The 12,231-nt window shown below is 63.6% G+C and overlaps 1 protein-coding gene across 2 annotated transcripts in view; it reads left to right on the top strand.

Moving 5' to 3' along the window:
• Nucleotides 1–1,840: 1,840 nt before the first annotated feature.
• LOC111149761 (cysteinyl-tRNA synthetase) overlaps nucleotides 1,841–12,231 on the top strand; it is a 40,663-nt gene continuing 30,272 nt past the window's right edge. For both annotated transcript variants that reach the window (XM_022507017.1, XM_022507018.1), the window contains exons 1-3: nucleotides 1,841–1,865; nucleotides 7,818–8,066; nucleotides 11,895–11,986. In XM_022507017.1, coding sequence (XP_022362725.1) covers nucleotides 1,841–1,865; nucleotides 7,818–8,066; nucleotides 11,895–11,986 — 366 coding nt within the window. The remainder of the gene's footprint in view (nucleotides 1,866–7,817; nucleotides 8,067–11,894; nucleotides 11,987–12,231) is intronic.

The raw sequence follows: 12,231 nt of genomic DNA, 5'->3' as shown, positions 1-12,231 counted from the left end.
ATCGTCAGTCTTACATAATTCACAGCATTCACCATAGCACATACCCTCCCCAGTGTCCATCCCCCAGCCACACCATCCCTCCCCACCTCCCCTCCAGCAGCCCTCAGTTTGTTTCCTGAGATAAAGGGTCTTAAGGTTTGTCTTTCTCCCCAGTCCCATCTTGTTTTTTTTTAAAGGTATAGTTTATTTAGCTTAGAGAGCGCTTGTGTGTGAGCAGGGAGAGGGCCGGGGGGGGGGGGGAGGGGGAGGGGATGCAATCCCAGGCAGATTCCCGGTCAGTGCAGAGCCAGGTGCTTTCCAACTGAGCCACTGCGAGACTCCTGAAGTTAAAAATTAACCTTTACCTAATAAGATTTATATTTTAAGTCACACTTGCTTCCTTTCTGGTAGGCACACAACACACAACCTGGCTGTGACGCCCTTGGGGGGGGCTTCCTGCCCAGCAGAACACACGGACCCGGAGGCTGTAATTTGCTAGAGGGAGGGGCTCTGGACTGAGGATTGGAGGCTGGAGGAGCCTCTTCGGGTGCCTGGTGTTCCCCAGGGTGTCTGTGTCTGGAAATGACCGTGCTGTCCTCCCATGGCCTCAGAATGTGAGCTCCACCCTGCCTCCTCACCCCGAACATCACCGGTCCCCGGGGTCACGCACAGATGCGTCTGTCTTTCCTTCCGGCTCCCAGCCTCTTCAACTCCCTGTGAAAGTCAGTGCCACACCCGCTCAGCCATCTCAGAGGTGGGTCACCACCCACTCCCTCATCCCCCTGTGTCCCAGCCACATACCTGGGTTTGCCGCTTCCTGGGGCTCTCCCCGGACTCTGGGCTCGCCCCACTAAGGGGGCCATTTATTCTCCTCTAGGCTGAAAGTCTTCAATCTTGCTTTCCTCTGGGTCTCCTCAGTCCATTCTGCCACCACCGGGCACTGGGGTCGTTCTAAAGCACAAATCCAGCCCCGCGCCGTCCTGTCGGAACCCCTCTTGACTCTGCTTACAAGATGCTTCTAAAAGGTCGAGCCCTGGCTCCACCTCGGGCTCCATGACACCAGGCCTGCTCCAGCATGGCCTGCACCCACATGAAGCTCTCAGGGGTTTGCTTTCTGCTGGGGCCGTCTGCTGGGACGCACGCGCCCTGGAGTGCACTCCAGGCATCCCCAGTCCCATCCTCTAAGCTTACTTCCAACTAGGCCTTCTCCAGGCCAGCCCATTCCTGTCTCTGGGGGGCCCCGTCTGACGGGCGGGCTGGGGCGCTTGGGGCCTGTCCCCATGCCCCTTTGTGCAGTGCTAACTTAAGCAGGCATGCATGAGCTGTGTTTGCTTTTTTTGTAAAGATTTTATGTATTTGACAGAGATCACAAGTAGGCAGAACGGCAGGCAGAGAGAGGAGGAAGCAGGCTCCCTGCGGAGCAGAGAGCCCGATGCGGGGCTTGATCCCAGGACCCTGAGATCATGACCCGGGCTGAAGGCAGAGGCTTAACCCGCTGAGCCACGCAGGCGCCCCATGAGCGGTGCTTTTAATGCCTGTCTAGCGAGGCAGAAGTGCAACATCCCCCACACACACCCACACCCACGCCCGCACCGAGGCCCGCGCCCGCGCTGGTCCTCCGTCTCTTAGGTCAGGACCTGGAATGGGTGCCCCAGGGATGCTCCAGGAGGCCGCGCGCGGGGCAGCGACAACTACAACTCCCAGCATTCCCCGAGGCGGCGGCGTCTAGAGTCCGAGGTGGTTGCCTGGCGACCGGGCGGGCCCCGGAAGTCGGGCTGGGCGCGGGGCGGGACTTCCGGGGCGGTGGTTGCATCAGATTCTGGGAAGCTGGCGCCGCGGCTGCTGTTTTGGGAATTCTAAGATGTCAGGTTCCTCTGGGGAGCAGGGTGAGTGCGCGCGGCGGGGCAGGCAGGACAGCCCCGGGCCTGGGGATTCGGCGTGTGCCCAGGGCGGGCGAAGGATGACCCCCGGCCCAGGGGTCGGCGGGTCTCGGCCGTGCGGGCCGTGACCGAGGTCCTGGGGGGCCGGCGGGTCCCCGGGGTCAGCATGCAGTGACCCTGGATCTGGGGGTGGTGGGTCCCCGGGGCGGGCAGGGGACCACCCCGGGCTTGTGGATCGGCGGGTCTCCGGGGCGGCCTGGCGGGCGTTGAGCCACCCCGCGACCCCCGGCCTGGGCCTGCGCTGTCCGCGTTTCGCCGGGACCCCACTTGGCTCCGGGCTGTGCCCAGGCCACCCCCTCCCCATCTTCCTGGGGCTCTGCCGGGGTCCCCTGGCGGCCCGCCCCACCCGTTTCCCTTAGCTGGTGCCTGGGCGGGACGCGCCCCCTCCTGCCCCAGCTGTGCTCCGGGAACCCGCAGGGCCGGGTTGTCAGTCCGCGTTCCGCCTGGCAGCAAGCCGGGGTGGGCGGAAGAAGCCGGGGTTTGCAGACACACACATGAAAGGCCTCGAGTTTTACAAGGCTTTCTTCTGGGGCTCCACAGACACTGGCCATTTCCTCCGCGTGGTCAGAGCGTTATTACCCCACTTTACTGCCTGCCGCCTGGAGGCTCAGGGAGCAGCTCTGCCCACCAGGGGCTCTGATGTCACCGCAGGCAGGCCGCGGCGGCGCTGGGTCTTTTCCCACGGGCCAGCAAGCAGGGCGGGAGCTGCTGGCAACACCAGAGATGGTCACCGGGATCCCTAGGTATGGAGCAGACTTTCCACTGGAAACATTGCGCTAGAGTTTTTCTACTCTTGGCTGGCGACAGTAACACGCGAGTGTGCCCGCCTGCCCGCTCTTGAGGTCTGTGTGTCCCTTTTGCTCCTGAGTGCTTTGGGCTTCCAGGTGGGGAGCTCTGACCACCTGGGTAACCCCGTGGTGTGGGAGGCACCCGCATGACGGGCTCACTGGACCTCACCCGACAGGTGTGCCAGGATTCCAGCACCGTCCCCACCTGCCCTAGAGCCTGGCAGCCCCCAGACCTCAGGGGAAGAGCCGCCCGTTCACAGCCCTGACTCCGGAGCCCGTGTGGCTGGCCTGGGCTCCCGGCTCAGCCCCTTTCTCGAAAGCACACAGGGGCCAGCGGCCCACCTCAGGTGACATGGACCCTTAAGGGGCATCCCTCGGAAAGGATTTGGAGCAACAGCACCTGGCACAGGCTGGGTGCGGTGTCTGGGTTGAAACCTGGAGCTATTTCTCTGTTCTTTTTTGTGTTTTACCAAAAGTGTGGTTTTGCTTCCTTTGTGAACATAAATGACATGTTGGTATTTTCTTTTAATTGCTTTAGAAAGTCGGGTTTTCGGAGCCTTGGTAAGTATTGGCCTGTTTTGGAGATTGATCTACAGATTAGAATGAAGCCCCCAGGATGTCCAGACAGGTGATGGATTTTTCTGGTTGTATAGGGGCCCAGGGCACAGCCCACCTGCTCTCCCTTCACTGCTGCCCCTACCCTCACCTGTCCCTAGGCTTCCTCCAGGGTGGAGAATCTGTGTTCATACCCTGAGGAAACAGGAAAGAAAATTAAATAGGAAAGGCTGTGTGTCTGGGTACTAGACTCGTAGTTAGCCTCGGTTTCCAGTTTTTGAAAGTTTTTTATTCCAGTGGTTGGATTCATCGAAAGTGACCATCTTCCCAGGTTGGTTTTTTTTTTTTTTTAATTTGAAGATTTTATTTATTTATTTCACAGAGATCACAAGCAGGCAGAGAGGCAGGCAGAGAGAGAGGAGGAAGCAGGCTCCCCTGCTGGGCAGAGAGCCCAATGTGGGGCTCGATCCCAGGACCCTGAGATCATGCCCTGAGCCGAAGGCAGAGGCTTTAACCCACTGAGCCACCCAGGCGCCCCGGTTATTTTTTTTTTCTTTTTTTTTTTAAGATTTTATTTATCTATTTGAGAGAGAGTGAGCAGGAGAGAGTGCACGAGCCAGGGGAGGGGTAGAAAAGCAGACTCCCCTCTCAGCCAGGAGCCAGACATGGGCTCGATCCCAGAACTTCAGGATCATGACCTGAGCCTAAGCAGACCGCTCAGCCCAACAGACCGAGCCACCCAGGCGCCTTCCCCAGGCCTTGCAAGGAGGTCCCGGTTTCGTCTTCCTGTTTCAGCTCTTCCTCCCGTGGACTCGGAACGTGTTTGGTTCCCTGTGACGACACCGGGTTTCCAGCTTCTCCTTGGTCCTCGGAGGGGCCACCCCATTCCAGGCTCGTTGGAAAGACAGGGCTCATCTCTGAGGGCGCCTGGGTGGACGGAGCTCCTCTCAGAGGCCTTGCCCTGCAGGCTGCCGGCAGTCTGGGGGACTCTGTCAAATTTGCTGTCTAACTCTTCACGCCGTGTGATCCGAAGGGCCTTTGTAATGTCGTGTAGCTCGCATTTCTGTCAGCGGCGTCTCTTCCGGGCACTGGTCTAAGCACATCTGTTGTGGCCTTTCGTCCTGAGAGCAGCCCCTGTGGCAGGTACTGCCCTTATCTGCCTGTCCAGGCGACGGTCCTGATGTTCTGAGAAGTTGCCTGATTTGTCTGGGGTCACACAGCTCGGTGGAGGCCAAGCCAGGCTTCTGGCCCTGGCGGTTTGAGCTCGGCGGAGGCGTCAGCCGCCGTCCTGCGCTGGCTTGGATGAGAATCGGACGGATTCCACCGGAGTCACAAGAGCCCCCGGGCCGGAGTGTGTGCCAGGGCGCGCGAGACCAAGCCCGTGCGCTTTGCTGTGTCTCCCGAAGGGAGATGGAGTGTGCATATGCAGAGACGACAAATATTTGCTCATCTGTGAACTCGTGTTTCCGTGTCTCCGAGTGTTTACCTTTGTTTAAGAGTCGTAAGAGAGGGCGCCCTCGGGGTAGAGATGGAGCCGTCTCGGTGTCGCGGTGGCAGCCACCTGGGCAGCGGCCGTGATTCTGATGAAAGCTCCGAAAGGCACGGGAAGGTGGAAACGCCAGGTGAGAGCATTATGGCCTCCCGTCCGGGAGGAGAGCGTCCCCGCGCAGCTCACAAGGATGTACTCGGGTGCTTCTCATTTGCTCACTGAGGACTCATGGAGCACCCACTTTGCCAGGCCGTGCCGGGTGCCAGAGATCCGACCACAGGGCCGGCTGTGCCAGGCCAGGCCTGCCAGCAGCTGGCCAGGCCCCGAGTCTGGAGATGGAGGACAGGGGCCTGGGAGCCAGAGGAGTGTTTGTGGAAGGGAAGTGGTTCGTAGGGCCGGGTGCGCACAGCGACTGCAGGACGCAGCCCGGAGTGGTCCTTATGCCGGGGAGTGCGCGAGGGGTGCTGACCCCGGAGCCCAGGCTGCTCTTTGAAACACAGACAGCCCTAGCCTGGGGGCTCCTGCGGAAGGCAGGCCTGCTGCTGCGAAGGGTCTGGCCTTGAGCAAGGGAGCTGCTGGCACACGGAGGTCTGCAGGCCGTGGGCCAACACCGGGACCCCCGGGGAGCTGCTGTGGGTACCCACTGCGGGCCCACCTCACCTCCCAGGTGCTGATTCTGAAGGGCTTCGGTGGGCCCGGCCTGAGCACTGGGCCTGGAGCAGAGGAGGAAGACAGAGGCAGGTTTAAAGGCTGGCGACAAGAGACGGAGGAGAGGGAGAGGGGATGCTCGGAGTCCCGTCCGGACTGCGGTTCGTTTCGCGTGGTTGTGGTTGCCACCGGTGCGGAGAGACGGCCTGGCTGTTCGGTCTGTGTGATCTCGGGAGGTGTCTTATGACCGCTTCAGCGGTTAACTCGGAGAAACCGGTAACAGATGGGTCTAAGCTGGCCACGCACAGAACGGCGTTCCTGGGGTCAGAGGGGCCGCTCCCTTGCTGTGTGTGCGCGGGTGGCCCAGGCAAGCCGACATCCCCCACCCCGACCCCGACGCAGGTCAGGCGTCTGCCAGGCGCACAGCGAGGGCCTCCACCACCGCCCCTGGGGATCCTGCTCGCCCACCGGCCCGTCTAGTCTTGCTCCGGGGCTCACCAGTCCGCGGTCTGGCCGAAACCCGTAACCACGTCAGAGCCGACCTGCTTCCTATCAGCGTCCTCAAAACACGCTCTAGTGCAGTTAGCGCGGCGACTGTCTGCTCTGCGCGGCCTGGAGCCTGTCCTCTGGCCGCCCCCCCAGGGCACAGCGCATGCAGTCCCGAGAGGGCCCGTTCCTCGGGACGGCTAGGCTGCGGCCGACGCTGCGTTTTCAGTGTGTGTGTCGTCTCTGGGTGAACTCGCTCAGGGCCATTCTGATAATGACGGGGGACAAGTGTGGTTGTCGGGAGCAGACTGACTGGGGGCTGGCTGTGCACCAGGCGGTATTTTAAAGGTTTGCAAGGGTAATTTTTCTGAGACGCAGCAGCTTTTACGAGGCGTGTATTGTTCTGAGCCTGTTTGATGGAGGCAGGGAGGAGCTCCAGCCCCCAGCCCCCAGCCCCCAGCCCCAGCGCCGAGCCCCCCAGCACTGAGCTCCCCAGCACCGAGCCCTGCAGCACCGAGTCCCCCAGCACTGCCCTGGCACGGTGCCTCACCCAGCCACCGCTCTGCAGCACAGGTGTTCCCTGAGTCCCTCACCACTGCTCCAAAGCCAGCGTGGTAGGTAGGACATTTGACCTGTTGTTCTCATTTTAAAAATGGTGCACACTCATCGGAGGACACGTGGGAAAAAAAGAGGGAACTACCAGTCAGCCCTAATCCCGCTCCTCGGGGATGGCCATTCGACGTACAGTGTGGCCCTGGGGGTCTGCTCTGGTCAGTGGAACTCGTTCCAAGTGAGAGGAGTGTGTCCCTGTCTGCTTGCTCTGGGGGTGAGGGGTGGGCTGGACCAGGGTGGTGCTGTCCTCGCTCCGCCGCCCTCCCTCCCTCCCGGGGCTGGCGGCACGGGCAGGAGCCAGAGACAGGGAGTGCGGAGCGTGGGGAGGACGATGGGCTGCGGGAGACTGGCCCCCAGCCTCGGCTCTGCCCGCACCTCTGCCCGGTCCTCTCATCGGGCTCACTGGACGCCGTTTTCTTCATCACGAGAGCACACCGGCAGAGCCCTGGCAGGCCGCAGAGCTGTCAGAGGCGCGTTGCCCGGTGAAATACAAGTTCCCTGGGAGGAAGACGCTGAGCGGAAAGCGCTCCGGAAGCCAGATGCTTACGTAGGGTTAGGCTTTCCCGGAGCTCTCGGCCAGGCATGGCCTCCCTTCTCCCCGGGTTTCGCCTCCAGCCCGATGCCCCGCTGGAGCTGCGAGGTGGGCTTACAAGGGCAGGCCCCTCTAGGAGAGAGGGAGGCACAGACCCACTGGAACGTTCCTCCTGGTCTCAGGCAGAATCTGAGCCACAGGGATGTGGGGCCTGTGGCATGGGGGCCGCTCCCCAGGAGCCCTCGGGCTGGGTCCTCAGATCCACCTGCTGGGGTGGGAGGCGTGGGGGGACGCCTCCGGGTCTGTCTGCTTCCTCTGACAATCCCGACGGCGGACATGGAAGGGGCGTGTTCTGGCAGGTCCAGAGCAAGCGAGAGCGGTGTCCCCTGTAGGTGCCCCCCTGAGCAGCAGGGCTCTGGCTGGGCAGGGCCTTTGGGGCTCAAAGCAGCTTTGGACTCAGCCGATGGGAAACCTGGTTGTCCTTCAGTTGAGGTGGGATGCATGTAAGGTCACGTTCACTGTTGCAGTCCTACGGAGAGTGCACCGTGTGGTGGCCCTTATGCAGGGCCACCTGTGCACTTATGTGCAGCCGCCACCGCAGTCCCGTTCCCCAGCTGTCCCATGCCCGCGGCTCGAAACCCCACTCAGCACTCCCCAGGACCCCTCCCCAGCCCCCGCGGCTGTGGTTCTGCTTCCGAGGTTCCGTACCCGGGGAAGCCCTGCATGTGTCTGTGCTCGGCCCGAGGCCCCCAGGCCCTGACTCACGCTGTGTGCCTCTGTCTTTCCAGCTCCTCCCTACAGGTCCATCCTGAGCATTAGTGACGAGGCAGCCAGGGTGCGGGCCCTGAACGAGCACCTCAGCACGCGTAGCTATGTCCGGGGGTACTCACTGTCCCAGGCAGACGTGGACCTGTTCAGGCAGCTCTCGGCACCCCCCGCTGACCCGCGTCTCTTCCACGTGGCCCGCTGGTTCAGGCACATAGAAGCCGTCCTGGGTGGCCCCTGCGGCAGAGGCGAGCCCTGTGGGCGCCAAGCAAGTGAGTAGCAGAGGGAGCGTCCACAGCTGGTAGCGCGCCTCCCATCGGCGGCCACCTCCAAGGTCAGGGCCCCAGAGGTGTACGGCGCTGGCTGGGGGCGGTGGCAGTCCGGTGGAGCCCGCGGGGCTGCTCCTGTCTCCACGTGCATGGAGGTGCCCCAGCAGGCCGACCAGCGCACCCCGAGTGCGAGTTAGGACGGACTCTGCCAAGGCGTCAGCCCTCGTGGATCCGAACTGCCCGTGGCCGCTGTAGCAGAGCCCAGGGAGAGCCACAGCAGGAGCCACAGCGAGAGCATGCCGCCCCTGGTGGGGAGGGGTCCGGCGGGGCCTGGGCACAGGCCGCGGCCCGGCATTCTCCACTAACTGCTGGCCGGTGCGGTTTGACCCGCTGCTGCTCCTTCATTCTCTCCACGCTCCGCAGGGTGTGTTCCCGCTGCGCGTCAGACGGTTAAGGCCTAAAGCAATATTAGCAGACATTGAAGTCCCTGAAAATCCAAACAAGGTCATTTCTCGGCTTTGAGCTCGAGCTCCGGCCTGGGGTGCTGGCCTGTCTGCGGCGCCATGACACCGATTATTTTAGGAGTCCTTCTGGAAGGTCTGAGGTCCCGTATGGTTTCTCTCCTGCAATGAACCCCAGGTGCTGCGTTGCGTAGTCGCCTGATGCCCTCGAGCAGCTCTGCTTGGGCACTCAGGTGGCTTCGTGGGAGGCGTGGGCCGTATGCTGTCTCTGCCGGTCCTTGCCGAGCGGGGCATCCTGCTGGGGGCTTTCCCAGGCTCCTTCCATATTGCCCAGCACCTGCACCGCTGTCCTGGGCTGGGTCCTCTGCCATAACAGGCTAAGGCGGGGACATGTTTCTCCCACATGGGGTGTGGTTTGGTTTTCTGGATAATCCTTCCCCAGCACGGGGTGGGAGCTCTCTGTGTACATTGTCTTCTCCGCAGGCATCTAGCACAGTGACCCCAGTGATATCCATGGTGTCGGGTGCCACGTCCCCATGGGTCCCAGCTCCCGAGACACAGCCTGCAGGGACAGAGGTCGGGGCATCTGGGGCTCCCAGTCTTGGCAACGGCCTGGCTCGTGGTCTGTCCAGGACCTTGTCAGGAGAACGAGCAGATGCCCTTCAGCCCTGCAGAGGAAGGGCCCTCGAGATGAAGTGCCGCACTGCGTGTCCACGAGTCTCAGCTGGCTTGGAGGCGGGGGAGAGACACACCCAGGGTGGCCCCCATAGCGTTTCCTGACTCTGTCTGCCTCCAAGTCCCCTCGTGTGCCCGGGCCAACCAGGCTGGTCCCAGGACCATCTCTCGCATCCCTGGGAGGACAGGAGCTGAGCACCTGCCACCCCCCTTTGCTGCAAGAATTGAGCACTGCTCCGTTTCAGGGCTCTGATGTCCTGTCCTGGGCATGAGCACCGCCTCTCCCAGTCCCCCACTTGCTGGCACCCTGTCCCCACTCCCTCCAAGCCCATCCCACCAGGGCCTGTGACAGCTTGTCCCTGCTCCTGTTGCTGGCGCCTGGTCTGTCCCTCTGTGTCCCTCCCCGGGGCTGTGGGCCTCAAAGCCCGAGGCGCCCGCAGGTGCAGAAACTGGGGTGTGGGCGGCCCTTCGACCTCCTCCCCATCCCCTTAGCCTCCCCCGTGCCCCACCAGGGCCTGGCCCGCTGTGTCTCCGTCTGGAATGCTGCCGCCTCCCGCGGGGGCTCTCCCGTCCGCACCGGCTCCCGGCCCCCGCGGCGGGAAGCTCAGGGCCTGTGGCTGGAGGAGCCTTGTGGTGCAGCTCCGCCCTCTGCCCCATGGCCCCCACCCTGTGTCCCGGGGGAGCGTTTCTCCTCCCTGGGTGGTGAGATGGGCACAGTGCCCCTCAGTGGCGTGTGCAGTTCTGTCGAGTCAGGTTTGTGTCCGCCGTGTGCCCAGGACAGGGCCTGGAGGGGGCTGGGTGTGTGTTGGATAAACGGGTATGTGGTCTGTGGTCGGTGGTTGGAGCAGAAACCGAAACAGAATCTGTGCGCGGGTGACGGCTGCCACGGCGGAGGTGCGGGGGGGGGGGCGCGGAGAGACTAGTGGGAGCCTGGCCGGGGGTGGAGTGTCGCAGGAGGGCCGCTGTCCTGAGTGAGCCGGGCTCGGGCTCCTGGCAGGGATGGCACAAAGACCGCTCGAGGACAGTTTCCTCACTGAGTCTGGCGTCCTTGTGTGCCCCATGCCCTCCAGCCAGTCGTGGCCCTGCGGGGTGTGGCCCTGCGGGGTGTGGCCCTGGCTGTGTTCTGCCACGTTCCCACGCGCCTCGGGCCGGCCTTCCCACCTGGTGGGCAGGGCGCTGCTGGTCCCCAAGCTCCTGTCCTCCGGCTGGTGGCCCCGCTAGCCCAGGGGGCAGCGCTGGCTCCGTTTAGGGGCACAGGGTCTGAGAGGGAGAGGAGGCAGAGCACTGGGTGATCATCCCCGAGTGCCAGCCACGGCGCTTCCTCCCAGGGCATCTGCGGGGGTGAAGGGGGCGTGCGAGACGCCACCCGAGCTCAGGAGTGCACACCGCTGACTGCCGACGGTCCCGCCCAGCCCTGCCGCCCTGGTTTGCCCGCGGTCACCGCAGGACCCAGCTCCTGTCGGGCGCGGGGCCTCTCCTCGTCTGCCTGCTCGCCGCCCCTGTGCACGCGCTCACCCGCGCACACACACTTGCTCTCGTGCACACACTTGCGCTCACACCCACGTGCACGCACTCACACCCTCGCGGCCGCGGTCTTCCTCTGGCGGGCTCTGCTGCGGGTCACTGAAGTCAGGGTCTGCGTGGCTGGTGCGACTCCTGGGGCACGTGGCCAAGCCCGGGACGGCCTTCCCTGTGACTCCCAGCAAAAGCAGCGAGCGGGGCTCTGTGGGGTCCCCGGCGGCTGGCCCGTGGGCACGAGAGAGAACCTTCGCGGGGGGCCGAGGCAGGGGCAGGGAGTGGGGAGGAGGAGGGTGGCTCAGTGTGCTACTGACCCCTCCCTGCTTGGGGAGGCGGGACAGGTACTGTGGCGGCCTCCATGTGCCCATGCTACGCAGTGTGAGCAAGGGCTGGTGGGCAGCTGGGCTCCAGACACAGGACGCACCCCCTTGGGTTCTCGGGGCGCGGGCCGCATCCACGCCACCCTCTGTCCAGATGGAAGTGTGGGCCTAGGACACCGAGAGCAGCAGGGGTAGCCCCGAGGCAGTGCCAGCGAGGGGGCGGGGTCTCTCCTGGAAGACCTCGAGGGCAGAGCCACCCCACAGTTTCCAAGTTGGCCGAGCACCCGTGTGGGGCTGGAAGCCACAAGCGTCTCGTCCCCGCGGAGTCAGGGAGTGACGGCATGCTGTGGGGCGCGGGGACCAGACCTGTGTGGGGGCTGGCCGCTCGCTTACCTCCATCTGATGGAGCTCGGCTGGGTTGGAGCCTGTTCCTACTGAGTTTCTGGGGCTGTGAGCTAGTCGTGGCCCGGCCGGCCCTGTGCTGCTCCGGACAGTGGCCCGTGTTCCTGTCGGGCACCCCACTTGTGTGCTGCACTTGTTTCTGGCACTGCAGGGCCCGTGCCCTCTCGTGGCCCACGAGCTGTGTCTGCCATGGTGTCCGTTGGCGGAGGGAGGGCCTGGGTTTGGGGAACTGGGGAGGAAGTGACCCCTTCTCACAGGTGCCCCCGGGCTGTGCTGCGGTTGCTGCTGCACAGACTGAGTAAAGCAAACTAGAGACACCGGAGTGTCTGGCACGGGCGATGCTGACGGACACCCGGCGAGCCCCGTGTCATGATGTGCTGAGGATAGACCCAGTGTCTGTCATAAGGACCCAGTGTCCGGGTGCAGATTGACTGGTGTTCTCTCTGTCTTGGCAGGTAGAGGCCGGCGGGGGCAGCCTCAGTGGTGTCCTCCAGCTGGGTCCCCTCCGTGCAAGCTTCGCCTGTACAACAGCCTCACCCGGAGGAAGGTAAGGGGGCGTGGCGGGGTGCAGGGGAGGCTGTGGACGAGCTCCGCGGCCAGCGGTCCAGACAGGAGTGGAGATGGCTCAACACTCACTCCCCTTTCCACATGGGGCCCTTGGTGGGGCAGAGCCAGCTCCCACAGCGGGCGCACCCGGGGACAGCACGCCTTGACGGGACAGCCTGTCTGTGGGACTTGCGGGCCTGGAGCGCCCCAGCCACACGTCACTCAGAGCCAGGCCACGTGGTGGTG

The sequence above is a fragment of the Enhydra lutris genome, unplaced genomic scaffold (genome assembly GCF_002288905.1).
Source record: "Enhydra lutris kenyoni isolate GAN:26980312 unplaced genomic scaffold, ASM228890v2 scaffoldscaffold22, whole genome shotgun sequence".
Classification (NCBI taxonomy): domain Eukaryota; kingdom Metazoa; phylum Chordata; class Mammalia; order Carnivora; family Mustelidae; genus Enhydra; species Enhydra lutris.
The sequence above is the reverse complement of the archived record's forward strand: the minus strand, read 5'-3'. Positions and strand labels throughout refer to the sequence as shown.